Source organism: Bubalus kerabau, chromosome 15 (genome assembly GCF_029407905.1).
Source record: "Bubalus kerabau isolate K-KA32 ecotype Philippines breed swamp buffalo chromosome 15, PCC_UOA_SB_1v2, whole genome shotgun sequence".
Taxonomy (NCBI): domain Eukaryota; kingdom Metazoa; phylum Chordata; class Mammalia; order Artiodactyla; family Bovidae; genus Bubalus; species Bubalus kerabau.
The window spans coordinates 35,046,898-35,073,706 of NC_073638.1; the positions used below are offsets into that span (position 1 = coordinate 35,046,898).

Sequence of the window (26,809 nt, forward strand, 5' to 3'; positions counted from 1 at the left end):
TTATGACCAACCTAGATAGCATATTCAAAAGCAGAGACATTGCTTTGCCAACAAAGGTTCGTCTAGTCAAGGCTATGGTTTTTCCTGTGGTCATGTATGGATGTGAGAGTTGGACTGTGAAGAAGGCTGTGTGCCGAAGAATTGATGCTTTTGAACTGTGGTGTTGGAGAAGATTCTTGAGAGTCCCTTGGACTGCAAGGAGATCCAACCAGTCCATTCTGAAGGAGATCAGCCCTGGGATTTCTTTGGAAGGCATGATGCTAAAGCTGAAACTCCAGTACTTTGGCCACCTCATGGGAAGAGTTGACTCATTGGAAAAGACTCTGATGCTGAGAGGGATTGGGGGCAGGAGGAGAAGGGCACGACAGAGGATGAGATGGCTGGATGGCATCACTGACTTGATGGACATGAGTCTGAGTGAACTCTGGGAGTTGGTGATGGACAGGGAGGCCTGGCGTGCTGCGATTCATGGGGTCGCAAAGAGTTGGACACAACTGAGCGACTGATCTGATCTGAAAGGAAAATAGAAGAGGCTTGTATAGGGAGGCAGCTAGACAAGATTGGAAGAAGTGTGTTAGTCACTCAGTCATGTCCGACTCTTTGTGACCCCATGGACTCTATCCCATCAGGCTCCTCTGTCCATGGAATTCTCCAGGCAAGAATACTGGAGTGGGTTGCCATTTCCTTCTAGAGAAGATTGGATGTAGGGCAGAAAATCTGATGGTCCTTTTTATGGTAACAGTCACATATGCTATCCCCCACTTATTCACTCCCAGACCCGTGTGCCCCCTCCGCTCTGCTAAGATTTACCATTTTATCTTTTATCATTTCCCTTGTTTTCCCTTGAACAACTGGTTTCAGGAGATTTTGTCCACCACACTGCTACAAACCTGGTTACTATTAATAATAGTTTTTATTGCATATGGACCATTGCTAACAATACTAATACTAACTAACAACTAATAACCCCTGCCCTGTGCCTGGCCTGTCCAGGCTCTCTCACTTGTGTGATTAACCCTCACAACATAGTGGGAGGAAAGTTAGGTAGGAATTTTTACCTCCACTGATTACTTGCTGCTGCTGCTGTTTAGTCACATCAGGTGTGTCCAGCTCTGTGTGACCCTATGGACTGTAGCCCTGAAGGCTTCACTATCCATGGGATTCTCCAGCAAGAATACTGCAGTGGGTTGCCATGTCCTTCTCCAGGGGATATTCCCAACCCGGGGACTGAACCCAAGTCTCCTGCATTGCAGGCAGATTCTTTACCGCTGAGCCACCAAGGAAGCCCCCACTGATTACTTATCTATACTTATTTATCATGAAGTATCATTTGATTTTCTAGGTTTTTTACATTTATTTTCTAATATTTATTTATTCATTTGGCTGCACTGGGTCTTAGTTGCGGCACACAGGATCTTCAATATTCATTGTGGCATGCAAACCCTTAGTTACAACCTGTGAGCTGTAGTTCCCAAACCAGAGAAAAAACCCAGGCCCCCTGCATTTATCTTAGCCACCAGACCACCAAGGAAGACCTTGATTTTTTGTTTTTAATTCCTCAAAGACTGTACATTTGCACTTAGAGCTTTGACCAGCCCTCAAGACCCAGTATTACCACCAGAACTAATATAATCCCTTCAACCGGCTCAGGATTCCATATGCAGCCTGGTTATCCACAGGGCACACGAGGCTTTTGATGGTGTTGAAAAGAGCTCAGGAGCCCCATTCCTTCATCCCCAAAGGCTCTCCCTGATTGGAATCTTTTTGGATTACATATGCCTTTTAAATAACACTTTCATTGAGATATAATTCACCCATTTAAAGTGCACAGTTCAGTGGGTTTTAGCATGTTCACAGAATTATGCAACATCATCATAATTTTAGAACACTTTCATTACCCCAAAAAAGAAACCCATACCCATTGGATGAGTCACTCCTCATACTTGCCCCCAGCTCTACACCGTCACTGATCTACAAATACTTCTTTTATATAATTTTTATTGGTGTATAGTTGATGTACAATGTTGTGTTAGTTCCAGGTGCACAGCAAAGTGAATCAGTTATATATACAACTATATCCACACTTTTTTAGATTCTTTTCCCATATAGGTTATTACTTTTGAAAACATAATGAAACTTCTCCTCAGAAAAACAAAAGTGCATTCACACGTTTTGCCTACAATTTCAGGGGCTTTGTGGGCCCCCTGAAGCTTATGGACAACTATGTTAAGGAACTTGCCCATAGTGGGGACCTCTGTGCCACCTCATCCCATGAGCATTGGAAGCCCAGAGAGGGCAAGGGCCTTACCCTGGGCGACCCAGCAAGCTGGTAGCAACACCATACCCAGGTATATCCTTTCTGTGGTTCCCTAGTGACAGAGTTCCCATGAGGCTTGTTTGTTTAATAAGGAGGATCGGCCACCTTGTCTCCAGCTGTGTGCCAGGCACTATATATGTGCTTATCATATATGTTCATTTCATCTTCACAACCCTGGAGAAGGGCATGGTAACCCACTCCAGAATTCTTGTCTGGAGAATCCCATGGACAGAGCAGCCTGGAGGGCTTCAATCCATAGGGTTACAAAGAGTCGGACGTGACTGAAATGACTTAGCATGCATGCATGCAATCTTCACAACAGTTCTGCTAAGTGGGCAGTTAAAATCACCACCTTAAAAATGAAGAAGCTGAGACTCAATATTGCACAGCCAGTAAGTGCTGGGACTGCATTCACACTCAGGGCTCCCGACTCTTGGACTGTGATCGCCCCACTACTACACGAGATTGCTCTCCTGGCCTGTGACTAGGAGATAAAATAGTCTTTTTATTCTCCACACTTGCTTTGCGCACTCCAAATCCCTGATTTCTGGTGTGTTCTTCCACGTGGTCCATTCAGACCCCTGCAGAAGAACAGAGCAGACAGAGGGTCTGGGGAGCATGACACGGGGTGGGCAAAGTGTGGGGATGAGCCTGGTGGCAGCAGTGGTCACATCCCCAGCAGCTGCCAGCCTTGGAGGTGGTGGTGGGTACAGATACCTATACCCAGCTGGGGCCCTGAGAGTGTTCTGGGAGTGCTCTAAGAGCTTTTGTGGTGTCCATCTTTACTCAAGCTGCTGAACGACACCCTGATAGCCTCCAAATGAGAACAGCTAATGAAAAAGGTGGATGCCAAGGATAATTTTCCAGAATGACAATGGGAGTGTGTTCTAGCAAGAGTAGGAATGTTCCCTAATGTGCTCCTCTGCCCGCCCGTGCCAGCATTTAACATCAGCTAAACACTGGGAGGTAGGTGGTGAAGGGGTCATTTTCCAGCCCCTAAGAACCCGCTAATGGAGGAGGTGTTCTGTAATTAATAGATATTACAGAGTCAGCCAACCACTCCTCTGTCCTTGAGATGGTGCAGGAGTTTTGTGCCAATTTGATGAGGGCTCAGGCAGTGCAGGGCCAACCTTACCTTTTTTTTTTTTTTTCCAATTAAGGAAGACAGCACATCTGCTCTTCTAGAATAAGCCCTGAATTTAGAAGTGTCTGCCTTTGAAGGCAACCTGCGAAATTGTCATCTTGAGGCTTTGGGGGCTGGCAAGAGTAATTTACACTTCTCATCAATATTCAGAAGCCGGCTGTCACTTACATAAAGCTAGAAGCAGAATGAATTCTCTTTTTAGAGAATACCTACCGGATTCATTAAAAATTAAAGACACCAGGAACATTAGAATAAAAAGTAAACTCTCAGAGCCTGGACTCGTTTTGTCAGGCATGGGTGCCGTTCTTTTACCTCTTTTCTCAGGTATCACTTTTTTCCAATAGAGTGAAATACCAACCTTGATAAGCAGCAAACTGAACAAAAGGTACCGTCACTCTTTGTGCAGCCTCAGCTCTGAGACTGGCTTCCATCTGGAAAGTAGACCTGGAGAGAGTGAATGCCCCAGTCAAGCTTGCAGATAAATGTATTTAGTTGCCAGTCCAGAAACTCTCTGCTTGTGTGCGAACCCATCATATTAATCCCTCCTTCTGAAATCACATTGTCACACCTCCTCTTTTCTCCCAGGAAACTTTGGAAGGCTGGACACCAAGGCATGTCCCACTTCAGGGTGGTGGGGTTGAGGGGGTGGAGTGCAGACTTTGTTAATACCCCCTGGCAGGGGCTTCCCTGGTGACTCACTGATAAAGAATCTGCCTGTCAGTGTAGGAGATGCAGGTTCCATCCCTGGGTTGGGAAGATTCTCTAGAGAAGGAAATGGCACCCCACTCCAGTATTCTTGTCTGGAAAATCCCATGGACTGGGGAGCTTGGCGGGCTACAGTCCATGGGGTTGCAGAGAGTTGGACACGACTTAGTGACGGAACAACATCAACACGACCTGGCAGGGCAGCCCCCAGGTCAAAGGGAACTCATCTCCACGACCCTCCCTCAGATCATCGTGGGTGTGATTCTCCTTTACTACATCCTCGGGATCAGTGCCTTAATTGGAGCGGCTGTCATCATTGTACTGGCCCCTGTCCAGTACTTCGTGGCCACCAAGCTCTCCCAGGCCCAGCGAAGCACACTGGTAAGTATCCACAGTGTACATGTGGCCCCTCTCCCCATCCTTCCCCCACTCGTCTCCCCTCGTATTGGCGGGTGTCCTCACTCTTCCCCCGGTGCCACCAAACAGCCCCTCACACATCCACACTGTGACTGGCCTTAAACAGGTCACGTCAGCTGTCCAGACTTCAGTTTCTTTGTGAAATAGGGTTAATGCAGGGACACTCCTGTGGGGACAGAAGCTGGGCCTCATCTGTAAAACGGCAAGGGCATTGACTCAGCTCCTTCCTCTTGGGTGGGATGGGGGCAAAGGAAACCCTCCTCTGACTTGGGGACTTCTGGCAGGAGTACTCCAATGAGAGGCTGAAGCAGACCAATGAGATGCTCCGTGGCATCAAGCTGCTCAAGCTGTATGCCTGGGAGAACATCTTCCGCACGCGGGTTGAGATGACCCGCAAGAAGGAGATGACCAGCCTCAGGGCTTTTGCCATCTGCACCTCCATCTCCAGTGAGTACCCCCCACCTCCGCCAACCAGCCAGCACTCTGTGCTGCTGCCTACATGCCAGGATAGGGTGTCGGGGCTGGAGGAGGAAGTAGGGGTGCAGAAGCAGGAGACTTTGGGACCATCCCATCCAGGGATGATCAAACTGTCTCTTAGAGCTGCCAGAAAGCAGTGTTCTCAGCCATTGATCCAGCAACTGTATTGAGAGCCTGCCACGTGCAGGACACTGGGCTGGCCCTCAAGAGACAGTGATGAGAAAGACAGCTGTGGTCTTTGATGTCTTACAAAGCTGATGTGTTATTGAGAGGCATCAGTAAATGAATAAATAACAGCAGTTTTGAATTCTCCCAAGTGTGAGGACTTCTCTTCAATAAGTCAGGCTGAGCTGCCACTGCCCTAAGGAAGCTACAAGGAAGCTTTTGTCTCCCTGGGGCCTTAGGAGTGAGAAGTTTTCTCTTTAAAGAACAAAAGCTCAAACTTGAGGTACTTACAGGTATAGATACTGAATTTACATTAGTCAAGTGGTTTGGGAAGCCCAAATCCAGAAAATAGAGAAAAAAACCCAGAAAGCATAAAACTCTTGTGGTCCCAGAAGATACACATATTAAAACCGTTTTCCAGAAAACATAGGACTCCAGTGGCAAACATTCCTGTTAAATAATGAGCTAATAATAAAGAAATTAAAATCCACCAGAAAAGATGCACCATCAGAGTGAAAGTCAGCAAATGCAAAAAATAGAATTAGTTCTTCAATACTTAGAGATGATAGAATAGTTTGAAAGAGATAATAAAATATACGTGTTAAAATAACTAAAGAGCTAAAGGAGGGCACAAGGCAAAACAGCGAAAAGAAAGCCAAAAGAACTTCTCAAAATTAGAAGTTCAGTTCTTGAATTCAGATGGCTTCCTGGTCAGAGTGAGCATATAGAGGTCAGGCTGTGGATGGAGTCCTGGCCCAAGTTTATCTCCACAGTTGGTCTAGTGGCTCCATGGACTCACCGCTTTGCAGTTACTGCCCAAGTCCATAATCAGGATGTAGATATTTAGCAGCTAGAAGACCCTATACCGATTCCCTGATCTGCCCAGTTTAAGAGCCATTTTGGTAGGAAGGGCTGAGGGGAAGCCCCCAAAGAGAAAAAATAAAAGGGCAAGAACTCAGTGTACAGGTTAAATGAATTCACATAGCCGAAGAGGGGATTTGTGAATAAAAAGATATATCTGTGGAAATTACACAGAATGTGGCAGGGATAAGTAAATGGGAAATGTTTTTGCAAGTTAGGAGAACCATTTTATAGATGAGAAATTGAGGCCCAGAGTGGGTATCTCCCTGAGGTCACTTCTAGGTTAATAGCATGGCTCAGACTAGATTCTCTGGAATCTCTGAGACTCTCAGAGCTGAGAACCTAAATGAGGTGAAGAAAACTTAGGACACAATGGAACACCATTTTCAGGCTGTGGTCTCTGAATGGAAGAAAAGCAACCTCGAATGGGCTTTGATGGGAATGGGAAACGAAGGGAATTAGGAGAGAGAGACACTACCGCCCCCTCCACCAGCTGAAGCTGGCTCTCTTGATGCGCCAGGAAGAGACATACGTGTGGGCGTGCCAGCAGTGGGCAGCAGTGGAGGGTGCACTGACTTGTGTTTCCCAGAGAGGCACGGGGGAAAGAGATGGGATTCGGGTCATCTGTGTGTTCCTGGCAGTCCACTGCCTAAAGAGAGGGTCTGGCAGGGCAAAGTGGCCTGCATTCAACCTGAAGGTTCTCACAGGGCAGGGCTTGCACTGAGCACCTCCTTGTGTCTGGCCAGACAGCACAGGACAGATGGTATCCTGGTCCATGCAGCAGTGACCAGCCCATCCACCATCATGGCACCAGCCATGGCATCTTTCTGCAGGAAATCCTGCTAAGAGCTGATTTTCACAGAATGGAGTGATCAGTGTCGCAGGCTTCCTGGACTCCTCACCGAGACATTCCAGGTTCCTCTGCCATGACCCTGTGGCCTCCTCCTGGACTGAGCACTTGATCAGTTTGGTTCATTCACTCAGTCGTGTTCAACTCTTTGCGACCCCATGGACTGCAGCCCACTAGGCTTCCCTGTCCATCACCAGCTCCTGGAGCTTACTCAAACTCATGTCCATTGAGTCGGTGATGCCATCCAGCCATCTCATCCTCTGTCGTCCCCTTCTTCTCCTGCCTTCAATCTTTCCCAGCATCAGGGTCTTTTCCAATAAGTCAGTTCTTCTCATCAGGTGGCCAGAGTATTGGAGTTTTAGCTTTAGCATTAGTCCTTCCAGTGAATAATCAGGACTGATTTCCTTTAGGATGGACTGGCTGGATCTCCTTGCCATCCAAGGGACTCTTGTGAGCACTTGATAGAACAGGAGAAATTGGGAAGGAGCCTCTGGGGAGCTCAGGGAAACCAGTGTCCACAACCCCAGGCCTTCTTCAGCCTGTCTGTCAGCTCTGCCTACCCCTGGGTCTGGTCGTGGTAACAGTAACCCCACACTATGTTCAGCTCCGTGAGTTACAGACACTTGGCTTCCAGACACCCCATCGGGAGGAACAGCTGTTGAGGTAGGGGAGGACTTCTCCCTCCGACAAGAATGTGGCAGGGTGGAGTGGGGCAGGCTCACCGTTGCTACAGTGGGAGAGAGAGAAGGGAAGCAGTAAGGAAATTGGGGGCACCAAGTCCCCAAGATTCCTGGCAGCAAGGTAGAGGCAGCCTCGGACCATATAGACGGGGGCATGTGGGAGCTCCTTTGCATCTAGGAAATGTATGCTCATTTCCTGCGATCTGAACTGCAGCCTGCTGGGACATGGCTTCCTATGTAAACAGCATTATAAGATGCCTAGGTTTCCGGGCTAGCCCAATGAAGCCTGTCTAATAAATTCTTTTTGTCCTATGGGCCCCCAGACAACAAGACATAGCTTTGTGAAGGGTTTGGGGCAGGAGGACCTAGGGCAAGGAGACTGCTTGTTGTCCAGAGCTGAGATGACTCTGGAAGGAGTCAGGGTCTCTGGAGCTATGCAGGGATGTGCCCAGGGCCCCTAGCCTGTCCAGTACTTGGTGACCTAGAAAGATAAACAGAGCAGCCGAGGCTGGTCCATGGAAGAAAGCAGAGAGGGGAACAGGAAAAGCCCTTGGAGAGAGAGAGCTTGGAAAGCCAAGTGCTGCTCGCTGGGTGTTCACCTTTCCTGGGATGGGTTTCTCTGTGTTGGTTGATGGTGGGATGGGGAGAGACAGGTTAGAGGCCCTGCCAGGCTGCAGTTATTAGCTTTGAGTGTGTTTTCATTTACGTCCTCCTGGACTTCCTGCCTTCTGCTCTCTGTCACCTGGAATTAGGATACAGGTGATTAGGCTTGAGGTAATGGGGCATCTTTCATTCTCCCTTCTGGCACCAACCATGGGGTCCTGGTGCCACAGTGGAGCCCTGGAGTCACGTTTCCTGATGGGGCCCATCGGTGGTGCTGCCTGCGGGGTTTTCAGTCTGGTCATCATACGCCAGGCAGTCAGACAAGGTTACCTCTGACACTCTATCTGATGGTCTCGGTGTCAGCATCACTGAGATCTCCTGTGTGTGGACCCCTGAGCTGGTGCAGGGCAGGTCAGCACAAGGGGGTGAAAAGGAAATGAGTCCAGTTTCCCTGCTATCAATATCCAGAATGGGTATTTCCTCTTGAAGAAAAACAGATGTGAGTTACTCAGATGGCACTGAGCGAGCCCTGCCCTGTGTTAATCACCCAAAAGGGCAAAAGATGTGCTCCTGTTCTCAAGGAGTTTATACTCTGCTGAGAAGTCAGCGCTCACGTACAAGAGACAGTGTGGCTGGGAGTTCTCAACCGCAGGACCTGCTCTGCACTCGCTGCACTAACCCTCACAACTCTGTGAGCTGTGTGCCCCTGGTGTTCCATTTTACAGCAGGAAAGACTGAGGCTCAGGGAAGGGAAAGGACTCTCTGAGGTCCTCAGCCAATAAATGGCAGAGAATAGAGAAGAAGGAAGCCCACGTGGGCAGGGAGTGCACACAAAGCTTCATGCAGGAGGAGGTTTGGCTGCAGCTGGCACAGGCCAGGTTTTAGTAAGAAGACCAAGTGAGGAAAAGCAGGGGTGAGTGCTGTGCTTCCTCTTAGAAGTCAGTCCCACCCTTCTTTTCTTGCAGCACCCACATAGCCCTAGGTGTCCAGTCCAGCCATGCATTGGAGGACAAGCTCTGCAGAGGTGACAGAAGGGTCCCAGGCCCTACCCATCACCCAGCCGGCATGCTGCCCGTTCATTCTGTCCTTCATGCAGCACTCATTCCAGAGCCTTCTCTCCTTGCCAGACTCTACTGAGGCCCTGGGCATTGGAGAGGAGGCTGCATGGCTTTTGCCCTCCACATCTTGTGGGAGACCATGACGTGAACAGGGGCCATGCCTGTGGTCAGTTCTAAATCTCCCGGGTTTGCTTTCATGGTGCACACCTGGCCCTGGCCTCTCTTATTTCATTCCCACAGATAGTGCTTCATCTTGTGCGTTGGGTTTCCCCCTGAGGCAGGGAGGCATTGAAGGAGTTTAAAGGAAAGGGGTTTGCCGTCTTTTCCAGTGTTGTGTGGTCAGGGACCTTCCCTCTTCCCAGTCGGGTTGGAACCACACTCAGGTGGTTTACTTTGGATAATTGTGACTGGCCTCACACTTTGTCCTGAAAAACAAAAAACAACCCCCGCTCCCCGCCAAACCCAGCTCTGCCATTCACGGAGCACCCAGCACCTGCCCCTCCTGGAAACCCAGGGCCTGGCTATTCTTGGTGAGTCTTAAGCTCCCTCTTTCCTCCTGGGTGGAGGCCCTGACTGAAGACAGCCCATGTCTGGGGACAAGGTGACCTCCAGACTTCTCCAGCTTCTCGGGACTTCTTCAGCATCTGCTCTTCCTCCCGCCAGCTGGTGCAGCCACAGTGGGCTGCTGATGCACACCCTGGCCTGCCTGGGGAGGGGACCGCTGGGTGGCAGGGGGGCGGTGTCGGGGGAGCTGGAGGCAGGGCTCAGCTGGCTGTGAGCCTCCCGCCTCACTTCCACCACCTCCAGTGCCGGACACACCATGAACCTGCTTTCCTTCCCTCTCTTGACTTTAGACTGAACAGCACTCTTGCAGGTGCGGCCTGCCTCACTGTGAGCCGGCAGCTTCTCCCCTGGGCCTGGGGGGAGGCGGTGAACTTAACCAGAGGCACAAATGGCTCACTGTGCCTCTCCGACGCGTGGCTTCTGAAATATTTATCAGTGCTTTGGAGATGAAAAGCTCCTGTTATTACAGTGTGGGGGCTGGCACCCGCAGGCCGGGCAGCATTCCTTGACCAAAGCCAGCAGGGAGTGGGCTATCTGAGCCCTGCTTTGTGTTCAGGGGATGTGTTATTTTGTTTTAGGGGTGACACCATTGTTCACTACTGTACCCCTCGGTAGTGAGGGGTTGTGTTGGTTGCCTGGAACGCAATGCCTAGAACAGAGGAGACCCTCAATTTCTGAATGAATATTTCTTAAAGGAGGAGGGGGTTATTCAAACAATATCTGTCCTTAACTCTGCGCTGTTACAGAAAGGCTTTCCCCTTTGAAGGTGGCCTTTCAGGCCTGCCTACATGCAACTAAACTTTTCCATAACAGCATCACACTCACACCTCGTTTCGTAATCTTCTGCTTTCACTTCGTGTTATTTAACAGTATTTCCTGCTCCCCAACGTTCAAGGTTTGAGCACTGTCATGTTTTTCTTTTTTTAATTTTTTCCTAGATCACATCAAAGTGAGTCAGCCTACCCCATGCCAAAGTTGGAGAGAAATCTACTCTTGGTCTTATTTCCCACTCCTCCTATAGGCCCTTATGTGGTTCAGGGAAATGGAGGCAAGGCCTCAGGTCTTCAAGCCATGACCGCTTGAAGGGATGCCCAGCTCCCTTCCCACCCCACCCCACCATACCTTCATCCCAGGCACAGGGGGGTCTGCTGAGTGCAGAGGGATGCCAGACCTTGTAGCATGCCTGCGGCTAACACCTCCCAGTCTCCGGCACCGACACCCCCAGTTCCAGCTGTGTTCACCCCAGGTCCTAAGGGGCTGATCTTGCAGCTGGCGAGTCTATTCACCCAACCCCCACCCCTGAAAGTGACCCAGAGCTCCCTGTAAAAAGGCCGTTCTTGCAAAAGAGAATGAGGACAATGGAAAATAACATTTTCATTTTTAGCGTCTCCATACAATAGCCAGAACTGATAGAAGTTAATTATATATCACTTGTGTTCTCCGTGTTGCTGCATCAGCTTTGGAATGCTCCTTTTCAGATTTATGTGTAGCTCGTCTCATTCCTCAAAGGAGTTCAGGCAGCTACAAGAATGAGGACAATAAAATAGAAAAAAATATATAAATTAAAAAATCACGACCAAGGAAAACACGGAGTAGAACAAAATGTCAGTTATCACACATCTCCTGACTGTAAAGCCTGCCTGGAGTTGCTATCCCTTGTTTACTAAAACAGCCGCTCCTGTTAGATGTTTCCAGTTTACTTCGTTTCAGTGCTTCTTTGCTGTGGTTGCGGTTTTCGTTTTGCTGTGACAGATAGTGCTGCGGCTAACACCGTCTTACTGAGAGCTTTGTGCTTCTCTTGAGTGATTATTCAGGATAAATTCCCAGGAGAGAGATTACAGGATCAGAAGATCTGAACTTCTGTGCAGCTCTAGCTCCGAAGCACCAGATTGCTTTCTGAGCGAGTCCTACCGGTTTATAATCTAACTTCCTGGCCTGTTCTTTAGCTGGGAGTTGAGCCCCCACATGTGTGGGAGGGGTCTTGGCCTGGGGCAGGGGTGGGGTGCACAAGTTCCTGTTGACAGGATGGGCAGGAGAGGAGCAGAAGGTGCCATCTGCCCTGAGGGAGCTCCGAGGGCGAGGCTACCTGTCTTTCAAGCTGTGTGGTGGTGGTCAAGGGCCCAGGCCTGATGGGCATCATCCTCTCCCTCCCCCTCCCCAGCCAGTGATGGCCATGCTGTGTCCTGTGCACCAGATCTGGGTTCCCTGTGCTGTGGGAAAACCAATACTGCTTATATCCTGCCCCCTGCAGTGTAAGAGGGCCATGAGGGAGGGCTGTGGCATTGTGGTAGGCACCAGGAGACCATGGAGCCTTCATCCAGGAAGAGCAGTCAAAGCACCGTCATGTATGATATTAGTGTTGATAAAAAGCCCTGTGGTCAAAGAGATTGGCAGTGCCCCAAGGGCTCCAGTCATATCTTCTCCATGAGACAGGGAGCCCTGCAATGGCAGGGCCCATAGATCAGGAATTCCCCAAAGATGGGAACAGTGTCTTTCCTATTTGCTTGAGAGCCCCACAGGAGCTGTCTCCCATCCTATAAGGTGCCTCCTGGGAGCATAGTTCCTTACCTCCTTCCGCAGACTGGGAGCCTCATGAGGGCAGGGACCACGTTCTTCCTCTCTCTTGGGGTTCCGCATCTCCAACACACACAGTGGATGTTCTCGCTGGTGCTGGACTCTTAGAGTAACTAGACAGTCAGCTTCTTGGAATGGTGTTGAACGTCTGGAATTTTTCAGAGTGTCAGACGCTTCACCATTCATTGAACAGGGGCCATGTGCACAGGCTGAGCCCTTGGCCTCTGGCTCCTGGCCCCTTCTGCTTTCATCTGGCTAATTGTAGAACCAGACTCTTGGCTGGTCTAGAAGAGGCTCCAGGAAGGAAAGGGGAGGTGGTGGGATGGTGGCAGCTAGAATGGGCATCTCTTACTCCAAGAGGGGTGCTCTCTCCGGAAGTTTGGGCCAGGGGTCAGGGCTGCCTCCGGCATCTCACAGATTGGTCCAGAGGAGCAGGGCTAAGCTAGCCGCCCAGGAGGTGTAGTACTTAGGTAGCACTAAGGCTTCATGGAGTCCATTCCCTACATTACCTGCTCTCACTGAGGAGATCGCCTGAGTGTGGGAACAAGTCGGTACAAGTTAACAAAACTCAGGGGAAAGAAACTGAGGTCCAGGGAGGTAAATGATCAGCCCAGGATTACACAGGTTAGAAAAAATGAGGACTCCACCCTTCTCTGACTTTAAGTCCAGATCTCTTTGCTCTTTGGGGTCCCTGTGAAGAGTCTGAGGACTGCTCTGTAGACAGAACAAAGAAGGGGCTTCCGTTGCAGGAAACCTACTGCCCCACCTATGCATGGACTCCCAGCCTTAGAGCTAAGGCAGTCCCTGCTTCGAGCTGTCCTCAGTCACTAATACCTCAGTGTGAATGAGTTTGAAACCCTTCCTAAGAGCCATGCAAGAGTGCAAGTGTTAGTTGCTCAGTCGTGTCCGACACTTTGCGACCCCGTGGACGGTAGCCCATCAGGCTCCTTTGTCCATGAGGATTCTCCAAGCAAGAATACTGCAGTGGGTTGCCATTTCTTCCTCCTGGGGATCTTCCTGACCCGGGGATTGTACCCAGGTCTCTCACATTGCAGGCAGATTCCTTACCATCTGAGCCACCAGGGAAGTTCTAAGGGCCTTGGGAGATTAGGAATTCTGTAAGCCTCAGTCCAGGGAAATTCAGGGACCAGAGACAGAGGAAGGAGAAGCAACTCGGTGCCCCCAGAAACACATGCTGCTGACCTCACGTTTGACCACCGGCTGCCAACTCTCCAATCCTTCCCCCTGCCATTTTCTCGTAGGGCTTTCTTCACACTGTCTACATGGAGCGGAGTAAGAGCATTTCAGCCTTTCTTTAGAGGCTTTTATGACTCAAGGACAGGGGATAAGCATCTTGAGGGCACATGGTAAGGAGCTGGAGGTGCCACAGGGCTAAGATTTCTGTCCCAGCTCCACCCTGCAGGCTGGGTAAGGACCCCCGAGGCTGCCCTGCCTCAAGTCCAGCCTGGGCAGCTTCACCTCCAGCTGTCTTCTTCATCCTGCTAAACTCCCTCTGTGCTTCCTCTGCAGTTTTCATGAACACGGCCATCCCCATTGCAGCTGTCCTCATCGTAAGTGGATCCTTTCTCCATCTCCCATTGTTGGGGGGTTGGTTGGGGGCAGTGGGGACTTCTGGAGTGAGAGATTCCCAGGGTTTGGCCTTTCTGTACAGGGGCTTCAGGAGCTAGGTTCAGCAGGGGCACTGAGAACAGGGTCACGGATGGCAAGTCTGTCTGTATATGGAGCTGGTCGCTTCTCCACACCCCATCCAGGCAGACAAGACCTCTGCCTCCCAGCCTGGAAGACCCGATGCCTAGTCTCGAGAGCAATTTAACTTTCTTTAAAAAAGTGCCATCAAACTTCTTCATTATAAAAGTGAGAAACGTTTTTGTAGAAATGTTGGGGAATTCAGAAGGGAAAAGGCAAAGAGAACTTAAATCACCCATAATCCCACTGGCAACAACTTCAGTGTATTTCTTTCCAGTCTTTTCTTGAGTCACAGAATACAGCATTTTTACAAAAATAGGATTGTGCTTCACACGCAGTTTTGCAACCTTTTTAAAATTTAAGACTATGACATGAACAATTCTCCATGTCATTAAATATCACAGTGGTGGTTTTCTAAAGCAATTTTGGCCAAAGCTGTGTGGGAGCTGAGTAGTGAGGGCCAGCAGCACACCCCTCCAAAAAGGCCACACGCCCACAGCCCCTTCTCTCAGGACTCCCATCCTTGGCTTCTGTGACTGCTGCGGTTCTTTAAAAAGATGCATTTCTTTCCCCCGGGGCCGGAGTCCCTGAGCTGTGTCAAGTTCACAGCCTGTCAGTCACGCTTGGGAATTCACTTTCAACATGACTTATTGGGCTGGATCCCGGCCTGGCTCTTGGGGAACTCTGGGTAACAGAGGCTACCGAGCCAAGCCAGGTAGCCGGAGGCTGGGGGGCACAGCTGAGGAGGTGGTTTTGTAAATAGCATGTTTACATTTTCTGGCTGAGGACTGTTGTCTGAGTGGGCAGAGCTGACCTAACCTGAGGGCTCCTGGTGTTCCTGCAATGAAGGAGGCAGGGCCAGGAGGGACGGTTCCATGAGATGACTCTGAGGATGACAGCATCTCCAACCAGAAGTTCCCCTGGATCCCTTGCTCCCCGCTTCTGGTTTCCTTCCCCGGAGACTGAGGCCCGCCAGTGTGGGAGGGGCCCGTGCCCTGAATCCTGCTCTGCTCTGTCTCATTTGTGCCTCTGTCCACAGACCTTTGTGGGCCACGTCAGCTTCTTCAGAGAGGCCGACTTCTCCCCCTCGGTGGCCTTCGCCTCCCTCTCCCTCTTCCACATCCTGGTCACGCCGCTGTTCCTGCTGTCCAGCGTGGTCCGGTCCACTGTCAAGGCTCTGGTCAGGTGAGAGGAGGGGTCCAGCCAGGGCGACAGGCTGCTCATGTGTCAGGCCCAGGCTCGCTCCGGCGACCACAGCAACCACAGCTGTTTGGTCCCGGGACACGCCTGCCCGTTGCTGTGGGCTTTGCTGAAGCTGGTTGTGGTTGGTCAGAGGGACACAGTCCATGTATAGCTCCCCTCTACACCATCCCTGAGAAGGACTAGCCAAATTTCTTACGTCCTCCAAGGAGAGGGAACTCAATGTCACCTTCAAGACAACTCCATAAAAAAAAAAAAAAAATTGACATTGAGCCGAACTTGGTATATCCAAGTTCTGCCTTCCAGAGCCACTCAGAATGAACATCATCCCTCTCCCACATGATGACAGCCCCGTAGATGTTAGAAGGCATCCCTGAAATCCTTGTCTTCCCCAAGCTGAACACCCGTGGTCTCTCCACGGGACTTAGCGCCTTCACAGCCCCGATCGGTGAAGAGGCTTTCCCCAAGCGCCTGCACCCCCTGTCTCCAACTGGCCTGCACTCTGGGAGGCCCCACTTCAGGGCTCAAGAGCCCAGTGGTGACTCTGCCACTGTCCCAGAGGCATCGCCTTCTTGGGAGTGAAAGCCTGGAGTTAGCAGGCTGAGGCTGTGGCTGGGGAATGCCACAGCTGGAGTGTGAAGATCTCCCGAGGCCGCTGAACTAGCTTTGTGAAAGCAACGGGCAGGCGTGCCTCTGGGGAGAGCTGGCTATGTCCTTCCTTATCACCAGTGGGACCAGACAGGAACAAACGTCCTCTGTACTCAAACCCCTCCAGCCTTGTGGGAAGTGACATCCCTCTCCTGGACCCTGGCAGGTCCGAGGCAGCTGGCAGGAGGGGTGGCTGTTGGAATGAAGTAGCTGATGGAAAGAGGTTCGAGGATGGAGGGGCATAACACAGCAGAGCTGTGGTCATAGGAGAATCTCACTAGGGAGTAGCTGGCTGGAAAGGGATTAGCTCCCATTTCCAGGGTCAACTGTGTTGACTCACTTTTAGTGACATTGTGAAACTACTAATGATCAACCCTCCTCCCCCACCCCTACCCCAGCCGATGATTCTGTGTAGAACCCATATATTCAGAGGCGTTAACAGCTATGGGGAATCTCTTGCCTGACCCAGAAGCATTTCTATATAAATACTCCTCATCTCACCTCAGGATAGCTACAGCCTTTTTAAAGAAGGAGACCAGACTCTGGGCTGAAAGTGGGAACATGACACAGCCTGAAACTTTACCCTAAGTCAGCTCCATCTCCCACTCCTTGCCCCCGCACCACCCCACCAAGCTGTGTTGGAATGGGGACAGAAGGAGAAGCAGGCAGAGGCTGGCAGTCTGCTCCTTGTATGGGGAGAGACTGCGTGCTCAGAACAGAGATAGGGGTGGGGTGGCCCCAGGCTGTTGGAAATTTAAGCAAAAGGTGGGATTGTATGAACAATTCTCAAGATTCCCCAGACACCTTGCCCACCCCTAGGGATAAGAGAGAATGAATCAAGTGAAGATTCTGGAACCTCCTCTGAGTTCATAAGGAAATGCTTGGGGTGGAGAATAGCCTTTTCCTCCTTGAGTTGGGAATAATACCTCTTCCACACCTCCCCCAGCAAGATCAAATTATTTAATGGGGATTCAATTATGTGCTTATAAACCATTTAACAGTGTCCGCTGTGTAGTTAGTAGTGATGTCATGTCATGTCTGACTCTTTGTGACCCCATGGTCTGTAGCCCACCAGGCTCCTCTGTCCATGGAATTCTCCAGGAAAGGGTACTGGAGTGGTTAGCCATTCCCTTCTGCAGTGGATCTTCCTGATCCCAGGATTGAACATGAGTCTCTTGCATTGCAAGCAGATTCTTTTCTGTCTGAGCCACCAGGGAAGCCCCAACTCAATGGTTAATAGCCAATCCTAATCCTAACCTATCAGAACTCCGATAAAGCCCAACACCAACTATCCTTCAGTCTAATAACCAGACTAACCAACTAACTTTAACCCTAAAACTAGTCAGTCCCTCCTAATCCATGCCCTAACCTACTCCAGCTGACTAGTCAACACTAATAACCCTAGTAACTCCTATTGCCCCCACAGAATGGCCCTGGTCTGTCCCCTCCCATGTGGGCTTTGTGGGGGCCACAGCTGGAACCTGAAGTCTTCTCAAAACTGCTCTCTCAGGCCTCGCCCTCCTCCCTCTCCCCTCCTCTCTGCCCCCCGGCAGGGTGAGGGGTGTCTGCACTTCCTCTGCAGCGTGCAAAAGCTCAGCGAGTTCCTGTCCAGCGCAGAGATCCGTGAGGAGCAGTGTGCTCCGCGAGAACCCGCGCCCCAGGGCCAAGCCAGCAAGTACCAGGCGGTGGTGAGTGCCCCCCTGCCCTGCACCCCCACCCCGGTGTATTTCTCTAACGCCTGCAGCTCGAGCCCTGCTGTTGTCCTGCCTCAGCTTCCTTGCACAGCTCCCAGCCCCTGGGCCCTCACCTCCTCTAATCAACTCCAGCCCCTCAAGGTTGTGAACCGCAAGCGTCCAGCCCGGGAGGATTGTCGGGGCCTCACGAACCCACTGCAGAGCCTGGCCCCTGGCACAGATGGGGACGCTGACAACTGCTGTGTCCAGGTGAGTCCCAGACCCTGCACCCCCGCCCGGCCACCCAGCACCATGTCCACAGGGAGCACAATGCCTGAAGGACCAGACACCTGTGTCCTGAGCCCTCTGCCCTGGATGGAGGTCACCCTGCCTGCCTGTAGTGTCCATGGGAGCCCTGAGACCAGGGCCAGTGCTTCAGTCTCCACCAAGTGGGGGTCCTGTGGCCATCCTCTGGGGAGGGTGCCTCAGGTAGAGGTCTGCATGAGAAGGCCATGCCCCAACTCCCCTGCCTTGGAGGTGGACTGGAATCAGTGTGTGTGTTTTTTTTTTTTTTTTTGCTTTCATGGGGGAGGGGAGGCAAGACTATTCACACCAAACTCAGCTGCCTTTCTGTTCTCTTCTGGCCGGTGGGGTGCCCCTAATGAAGATCATTGGAGGCTTCTTCACGTGGACCCCCGATGGAATCCCCACACTGTCCAACATCACCATCCGCATCCCCCGAGGTATGACCCGGCTCACACCTCCATCATGGTCTAGGGGTGTCCCCCTTAGAATCATGTCTGAAGTGCCCCCTCCCCATGTTCCACTGAATGACAAGGAGAGAAAAAGAAAAATCAGGACCGATTGAGCAGCTGCTGTATGTGCACTCTTGGTGGGTGCTCTGGGGTATGAAGGCTAGAGAGGGGCTGGGCTCCTTCCTCGGGGAGTCCAGGTGCTTGGTGGGAGAGCAGCAGCAAGGACAGGGCAGGACAGCGGGGTCCTGATGTCAAACCATCTGTTGCAGACAGAGTGGGTGCTTCACAAAAGGAAAAGTGATCCCCAGTAGCCAGGGAAGGCGTTGTGAAAGAGCTGGGGACTCCGAGAATGAGCAGGGTCCTTCAGGCCGTGAGCAGGGTAGACAGTCGGGCAGAAGCAGCAGCTTGAGCAAAGCATGGGAAGGAGAAGGATAGGGTGGCCTTTGTGGGGACCAAGAGGCACTGAGCTCACACAGGAGAGCACTGGAGAGAGACGTAGGCCCTCAGGAAAGGGCAGGGAATTAGCAGTAGAAGGACATGGGGAGCCAGATATAGGGTGTGGGTTTCCAGAAGGAAAGGCTCAAAGGAGGAAAGGACTCCCTGGGGATTCTAGACAGGAGAAGAGCAGGTGGGGGCCCCAGAGTGGGGTGTATCTGCTGCCTGTCTGTCTGGGTGGTAGTTGTTCAGACTCCCTCTGGCCTCTGCTCCCCCTGCTGCCCTCCCTCCCTGCAGGTCAGCTGACCATGATCGTGGGGCAGGTGGGCTGCGGCAAGTCCTCGCTCCTCCTCGCCACCCTGGGGGAGATGCAGAAGCTCTCGGGGGCCGTCTTCTGGAACAGGTACTGTGTGCACCTTCCGGGCTCAGTCAGTGGAAGGACAGCGGCAGGTGGGCAGCCCTCCTCGCAGCCGTTCTCAGTGCAGGGTGCATCATGCGTGTATTGAGTGTGTTCCACAAGCACTTGGTGAAACCAGTTACTTGTTACTCTCGTTACCATCATTAGCATTAGCCCTCACTATGTGCCAAGGACTTCCCTGCTGGCTCAGATGGCAAAGAATCTGCCTGCAATGCAGGCACCTGGGTTCGATCCCTGGGTCGGGAAGATCCCCTGGAGAAGGAAATGGCAACCCACTCCAGTATTCTTGCCTGGGAAATCCCATGGACAGAGGAGCTTGGCGGGCTACAGTCCCTGGGGTCACAAAGAGTCGGACACGACTGAGTGACTAACACTTTCACTATGTGCCAGGTACTTTGCTAAGTTCTCTGCACACACTATTTCATTTAATTCTTACGAAAACCAGCAAGGTGAGTACTATTAACAGATCTCATTTTGGACAGAAGGGCCAAACTATTTGCCCTAATTCACCTACCCAATTAGTGGCAAAGCTGGAATTCAAACTCAGTTCTGTTTGACTCCAAACTCCATGTTCACTCAGCTGCACTGCCCCCCAGCACGGGGATCCGTAACATGAACGTTGGTTTCTGGCTTGGTCATCAGCAAAGCTGATACAGACCAGTCAGTGTGTATTTCAAGGAACCAGAGATAAATCAGGCAAATGTGGGATTCTGGGCAAAGATCACTGTCTCAATTAAAGAGCCGAACCCCAGCCTGAGTCAATCGTGAATCTATTATTTATGGCTATCTATTTCCCCAAAGCACTGGAAACTAGTTGATTAAAGATACATAAATGATAAAAGCTTTTTTTTTTTATCTAACATTTTTTTTCTGTTTTTTTTTAATTTAATTTATTTTTTAAACTTTACATAATTGTATTAGTTTTGCCAAATATCAAAATGAATCCGCCACAGGTATACATGTGTTCCCCATCCTGAACCCTCCTCCCTCCTCCCTCCCCATTCCATCCCTCTGGGTCGTCCCAGTGCACCAGCCCCAAGCATCCAGTATCGTGCATCAAACCTGGACTGGCAACTCGTTTCATACATGGTATTTTACATGTTTCAATGCCATTCTCCCAAATCTTCCCACCCTCTCCCTCTCTCTCAGAGTCCATAAGACTGTTATATACATCTTTTTTAAAAGTAAGAAAAGAAGAGCCAAGAAATGAAGAGGGTGGGAAAGCTGTTCAGAAACCTGGGCAGAACACGGCTACTGCAGTCAACATGTAACCTGGGTTGGAGTCCCCCACCCTCTGCCCCCCAACACCTCCCTGCCCCCAAGTATCCAAGAGAAAGAGGGATCTGATCAAGGTTTCAGGAATAAAAGTTGAGGCCAATTCAACAGAGGACAAACTTTCCCTAGCAATCATTTCTAGGGGCAAATTAGCATTCAAGATGTCAGGTTTTTTCACCAACTTGAGAGCAGGCTGAGCAGAGAGAGAGAGACCTTGGGACAGGCACCCCCATTTCCTGCTTTTCCAAAATGCCCCTGAACAGTGCACCCAACAAATGGCAAGTTTCCTTCCTCAACGGGGCTATGGGCTGGCAATGAGCTCCTTGGGTTTCCTATAACTTCAGACTCAGGAACCTAATTCCACTGAGAATGTGGTGCGTCTTGGGGCACAAGGTCTCTGCTTCCATTCCCCATCTTATTCAGGTGTTCTCAACACAGCCTGACTGGAAAGGTCCAGGCATTGGATTGCCAGACCCTGGTGCCAACTGCCTCTCAGGGCTTTGGAGGGAGGAGCCACTGGCTGCCTGTGTATATCTGTGACAGGAAGACAGGAAACCCCAGGGAACTGTGAGCCAAACAGAACAACTGCTAGTCACTGCGCACCCGCTCTGCGCAGGCCCTTGGCTAGGTGCACAAGATTACTGTGTAAGGTACTTTATTTACTTCATTGTCTTGGTCAGTCTTCACCAAACTCTATGAGGCAGGCAGTTCTCATTATCCCCATTTAACAGATGAGAAAACTGAGGTGAAGCAAGTTGCCCTGGGCCGCCCAGCTCTTAAATGGCAGAAGTGGAATGTACACTTAAGTAGTGCTCAAGTGCATGTGCTTTCCACTGTGTGCTGAGAGAGAAGGGGCTGGAGATCAACATGAAGAAACAGCCAGCCTGACATTCAAGGCCAGCAGCCGCTATGGCTGTGATGCCCTGCCCCCCGACCCCAGCAGAACCACCACATTGCTGCTCACAGCTCTGTCTGCATGGACACTCACTCTCCTCAACAGGCAGCTTGGGCCCTACATCCTGGTTCTGTTTGAGGCTCAGGGAGGATCTCATGTCTCCTGAAGCTACTTTGTGGCTCAGTTTCCCTCCGAAGCATAGCGAGCACGTCAGGGTAGCCTGCAGCCCACCCTGAGAAGCTGTGAGAATTCATTCATGACTCAGCTTGTGCTCTGGTTTCTCTGCATTGGTGTATTTACTCGCCACATGTTTATCGAGTGCCTGCTATACGCCAGACCTCAGGCACAGCAATAGGAATGCAAAGATCATGAAGACGTGGCCCTGCTTCCAAAGGAGGGGAACAGATATCCAGTGCCATGGTGCCACCTCGTGCCACCATCAAGCACAGAGGAAGAGTGAACTCTGAGGTCAAGGGGAAAAGACTCATGTGGACATGGTATCTGAGTTTTGAGGGAACCTTGTGGCTTCATCAGATGGAAGAAGCAGGGGTGGGAGGGGAAGATGTTCCAGGCAGGGGTATCAGGGTGGGCAAAGGCATGCTGATGTGAGAGGATGTGGTTCTGGTACCTGGAGCAGTGGGTGTGGGAGGCGCTGGTGAAGGTCAGAACTGAAAATGTAGGCTGAGCTGAGGTCAGATACCTTGTGTACCAAGCCCAGAAAATAAGATTTAGTCTGAAGGCTGTAGAAGAAAGGTACTGATGATACAGGATGAGGGATGGGAGAGAGAGAGGCCACAGGAAGGGAGACCAGCCCCGAGCTCATTACAGTAACTGGAAGAAAGAGTAGGCTGGCCGGACATGGCTCATTGGCTTCATCTGCTCTCAGAATCCTGGCTTGTACACAGCTCTGCCTGGCCCACCTACGCTGGGCAGTGAGTTAAGTGTAGGGGCTGTATGTTGAGGGCCCTTCTCCGTTACTTGCAGGAGCTCCATGCCTCAGACCTTGGGCCCCAGGTCTGCAGGGAGATGATGCACTTGCAAAATGAACCAAGAGCAAAATAGCATTTGACCCAGCAGCCCCTCCCGAGGGCCTGCCTGTTTGCAGCCAGAGGTGAGGGCGATGCCAGGTTGCTCCCATATTTTTTTTTAATCCATACCAGGGCTGAGACCTGATAACCAGGCAGCCAGAAAGAGTCCCAAGAGGCCCAAGGTAGGGATTTGGGGGAATAGGAGGCACACAACAGAGAATGCTCTGGGAGACGGGTTTGTGTGTGCACCATTCTTTAATTCCTTCCTTGAAAAAGATGAGCAGTACTGCTGAGCGCATAGGATCAAAAGTTCAGGAGGCAGGCTGCCCTAGTTCAAATCTGGACTCCATCCTTTGGGAAATTCTGTGACCCTTCTGCACCAGTTTCCCCTTATTACCCACGGAGTTAATGTGAGGCTTAACCTGGCACATACCAAGTGCCCTATAAATATTAGTGTAAATATTATTCTTTGACAATGTATTTCTATGCCAGGAAAAAAATTCCCCTATTGCTCTTTAATTATACCCCAGCCTGTCTCCCAGGAGAGACTGCAGTGAGCTCCCTGGGGACAAAGATCATATCTTATTTGTCTCTCTGTATCTACAGTGCCATTGCTAAATGAATTCATTTGCTAAATGAATGAACTGGGAACAGTTTATGACCTTTAGGAGACTGCCATTAAATACGTCTTTATGTCTCCTTCCCACACACCTTGGCCCAGGCTGTTTCCCTCACCCATAATTCTACCACCCAACTTTTCCACCAACATTTAGAATGTACAAATCCTCTTTGTGTGGCCTCATATCGCATGCTTGTGTGTCTGTCTCCCCCAGGACACTGGGCTCCTTGGAGGTGGGGCTGGAGGGTTATTCCAATGCGGTGCCCACACGGGATGTGTATTTTGTGAGCCACTCTGTGTAAGCTACAAAGGAGAAGACCTGGCTCCACCCTCAGGGGGCTCACCAGTCTTAGGTGGACAGAAGCCTGTGGGGGCCCCCGGAGTCCAGGGGTAATGCCCTGAATTCCAGGCTGAAGAATTACTGTGGCTGCACTGAGAAGATCCCACACATCAGCTGCTGGGCTCCAGGTCTCTGGGAAAACTGTGCAGCTTTCAAAATTCTCTCTAATGATACTTGCCTGCCCCGGCCCAGCTCTGTGCTCTGATGCACCATTAACCTGGAATTTGCAAACTCTCTCCTTGATCATTAAGAGAAAAACATTCTGATAAGCGGTCAAAATTAGCAGATATACTCCAGTGAAGTTCTTTCCTTGGAAATAAAAAAAGAGGACCATTAGTGTCCACAGTAGATTGATTTTAGATGTCCCCCGGGAGCCAGCAGGAAGCAGGGATCCGAGAAAAACTTAGGAGTGGGAGAAAGAGCCCAGCTCCCCACCAGGAACTGCAAACTGGCCTCAGTGGAGCTCCCTGCTGCTCCTGCCACCCGCTAGGGTGTGGGCCCGGGCCCTGCTTGCTCTCAGACACTCTCAGAATATTGCTGCCTTGTGGTGGTTGGGTGTGAAGGCTGCTTCCTGAGACGCCTGATTCCCCAGGGGTGAAAAACGACTCCTCTTAGATTTCCCTGGTGGTTCCATGGTTAAGACTCTGTCTTCCAATACAAGGGGTGTGGGTTCAATCCCTGGTCAGGGAACTTAAGATCCCACATGCTTCAGGCTGTGGCCAAATGCAAAAAAAAAAATAGACTCCTCTCAGCATAGCCTTGTGATCCATCTGTTCATACAGTCCCTGGAGCCTTTGGGGAGTTAGGTCAGGAGCTCAGGGACACCCCAGGTTTCCTGGAGAAGGCAGTTGTGGAGAGACGATGGGCAGACAGAAGGGGCGCTGTGTAAACGTGTCAAGCCTGCCTTGAGAACGGGATGATCTCTGGTTGTCGTTCTCACTCTGCCACTCAATAGCTGTGTGACGTTGAGCAGGTTATTTCACCGGTCTGAGCCGTAGTTTCCTCATCTGAACAATAGCAAAAACCTTTCCTCCCTCAGAGATTTGGCATTGGGACCCAGTGACCTCAATTGGAAAGGGCATTGTGGGTGAAAGGTTATATTTCAGAGCAGCAATAAGTATCTCTGGGGCGGGATGTACGGACCGTGGAGACCTGTAAGTCCTAATTTGCCCTTCCAACCTCAGTCCCCACAGCTTTCCTCTGTGTTTATTGTTGGGGGTCTTAAGTGAGTGTTGGGGCCTTTGGATTCCTCCTCTGCCTGCACCTTTGAAACCAAGCACTGAGCTGAAAGGATGGTCTCCCCACACCCCTAACTCCATCCCTCATTCTCAAACCCCATCCTCATTTTTCCCTCCAACCAACTCTGAGATGTGCTGTTAATACATTCTCCCAGTGTCACGGTGAGGCTCCTACCATGACCTCAATTTTATAGGTAAGGAAACAAAGCTACCTAAGTAAAGGGACTTGCCTAAGATTTCACAACCAGTGAGTAGAGAAGCCCCTCAGATACAGACTTTCTAGCCCGTGTTCCTTCTGCTTCTCTCACTGCCTGCACTCTGCTAGCTCCTCCTCCAGCCCGGAATTCCCTCCTTCCACTCCCAGTCTCAATCCTTCTCTCTTTGAGGTTCCATTCACCTGTAACTTCTATGAGCCCGTCCTCACTTTCTCAGATTTCTTCCTCCTCCAAACTACTTGTAAAATATACATTTGGACTTACCTGGTGGTCCAGTAGTTAACACTTTGCCTTCCAATGCAGGGGGTCCTTGGTCCTTTGATCCTTGGTCAGGAAGCTAAGACCTCACATGCCTGGCAGCCAAAAAGCCAAAACATAAAACAGAAGCAATATTGTAACAAATTCAAAAAAAGACTTTAAAATAGTCCACATCAAAAAAAAAATCTTTTAAAAAAGTATAGTTTTATCTGATTCTAAAAGAATGTACATTGAATAAGAAAAGAAGCAAGTGTAAAGAGGGCAAAAACCACCTAATATGAACACAAACAATATCCACCACCCAAAAGTTTCCAGTCTTTTTTCTGCATATTTGCATATGTGTTTGTATACTTTTCTCCCAAAGTTCTATAGCACTTTCTTGCTCCTACTTTTCTTTTGGCCTCTATAGCTTTCTGACTTCTGTACGTGTGGGATTCACTCTGCCAGTCCATGAGCCATTTGAGGGCAGGCTCTGGGCCATGATTCACGTTGGTGTGCACACAGGGACCCAGCTCACAGCTCCTGCAGAGAAGGAGGAGGGTCAGAGAATTGGAGAGATAATCTTCTTAGCTCAGTGTTTGGTCCCAAAAGTGCAGGCAGAGGAGGAACACTCCTTTAAGAGCCCAGAAGTCAATGGGAGGAAGTGCATGCCGTGTGTACCCTTCTTTACTTTTCAGATTAAGACATACGTATACAACGAGGAGGCTCATTCTAGGAAGGCTGGAACTATGCTGGAAAGAGGAGACGATGAACCTGGATTCACACCACAGCCTCCCTTCTTCCTAGCTCTGACCTTTGGGTACATCAGGCAAACTCTAAGCCTTGGTTTTTCTGTAAGATGGAAAACCTCTTTATAGAGTTGTTGTGAGGATGAAACCATGGACACAAACAACCGCACACAATGCCTCACGTTGAGTGCTAGCCCCCCTCCCTTCCTTCCTCCCAAATAATTAAAGATGTCTGTTATCAACCTCCATTTATAACAGATCTCCCATATGCTAAGCCCTGTGGGGGCTAAAAAAGATGCTCTTCCTGCCTTAAAATCCCACTGGGGATAAACGACTTACACAGGGACTTATTAGAGGGGAAAGAAGTCCATTATAAGGGCTAATTGAGCAGCCCAGATAATGATGCAAACTGAGTTAGAGCCGAAGGAGCGCCCTGTGTCCCAGGGTCCTTGGGGAGGCCACAGATTGCTTCCCTCTGGATAAACAACAGCCTTTGCAACTCTGGAAGCAGTCAAAGCAGAAGACTGCAGAGATAAGCTTCTCTGGGCTGTGGACGCAGAGTTAGAATTTGGAAGCTTGGGTTTTTTATCTGTTTCATGTTACCAGCTTGTCCATAAATCACAGCAATCTGATGATTAAGCAATACAAGTTAGGTTGAGTTGAGAGAATGAAGTGAAACTAATAAAGATCGAAGAACAAGATCATAGGGAGTTGGTGATTATAGATCCATCAAGGTCTCAATTAAGTTCTGCCCCTCAGCAGAGGACAGAAGAGAATTTCAACTGTCTTCTTCCCATCCCTGTTTCTATCCATCCTGATTTTCCTTGCAAGAAATTTATCAGAGCTATGGCCTGGGTAGTCATAGTGAGGCAATATAACATAGTCATTAAGAGCATGGAGCTTTGGAATCAGACAAATCTATTTCCTCTGCTATTTGCTGGATGTGTGACTTTGGACAAGTT

At 50.3% G+C, this 26,809-nt stretch overlaps 1 protein-coding gene and 1 long non-coding RNA gene across 2 annotated transcripts in view; one reads left to right on the forward strand and one right to left on the reverse strand.

The window, feature by feature from the left end:
- Nucleotides 1-26,809, forward strand: part of ABCC8 (ATP binding cassette subfamily C member 8) — an 80,871-nt gene that overhangs the window by 29,628 nt on the left and 24,434 nt on the right. Inside the window, exons 9-16 of the mRNA XM_055548457.1 lie at nt 4,413-4,547; nt 4,868-5,030; nt 13,946-13,986; nt 15,162-15,307; nt 17,553-17,658; nt 17,797-17,913; nt 18,311-18,386; nt 19,131-19,236. Coding sequence (XP_055404432.1) covers nt 4,413-4,547; nt 4,868-5,030; nt 13,946-13,986; nt 15,162-15,307; nt 17,553-17,658; nt 17,797-17,913; nt 18,311-18,386; nt 19,131-19,236 — 890 coding nt within the window. The remainder of the gene's footprint in view (nt 1-4,412; nt 4,548-4,867; nt 5,031-13,945; nt 13,987-15,161; nt 15,308-17,552; nt 17,659-17,796; nt 17,914-18,310; nt 18,387-19,130; nt 19,237-26,809) is intronic.
- Nucleotides 11,228-25,644, reverse strand: LOC129628889 (uncharacterized). Its single transcript, XR_008702961.1, has 4 exons — nt 25,509-25,644; nt 25,126-25,214; nt 12,410-12,563; nt 11,228-11,362 (listed from the first exon to the last, which is right to left on the reverse strand). It is a non-coding gene; the product is annotated as an uncharacterized LOC129628889 (long non-coding RNA).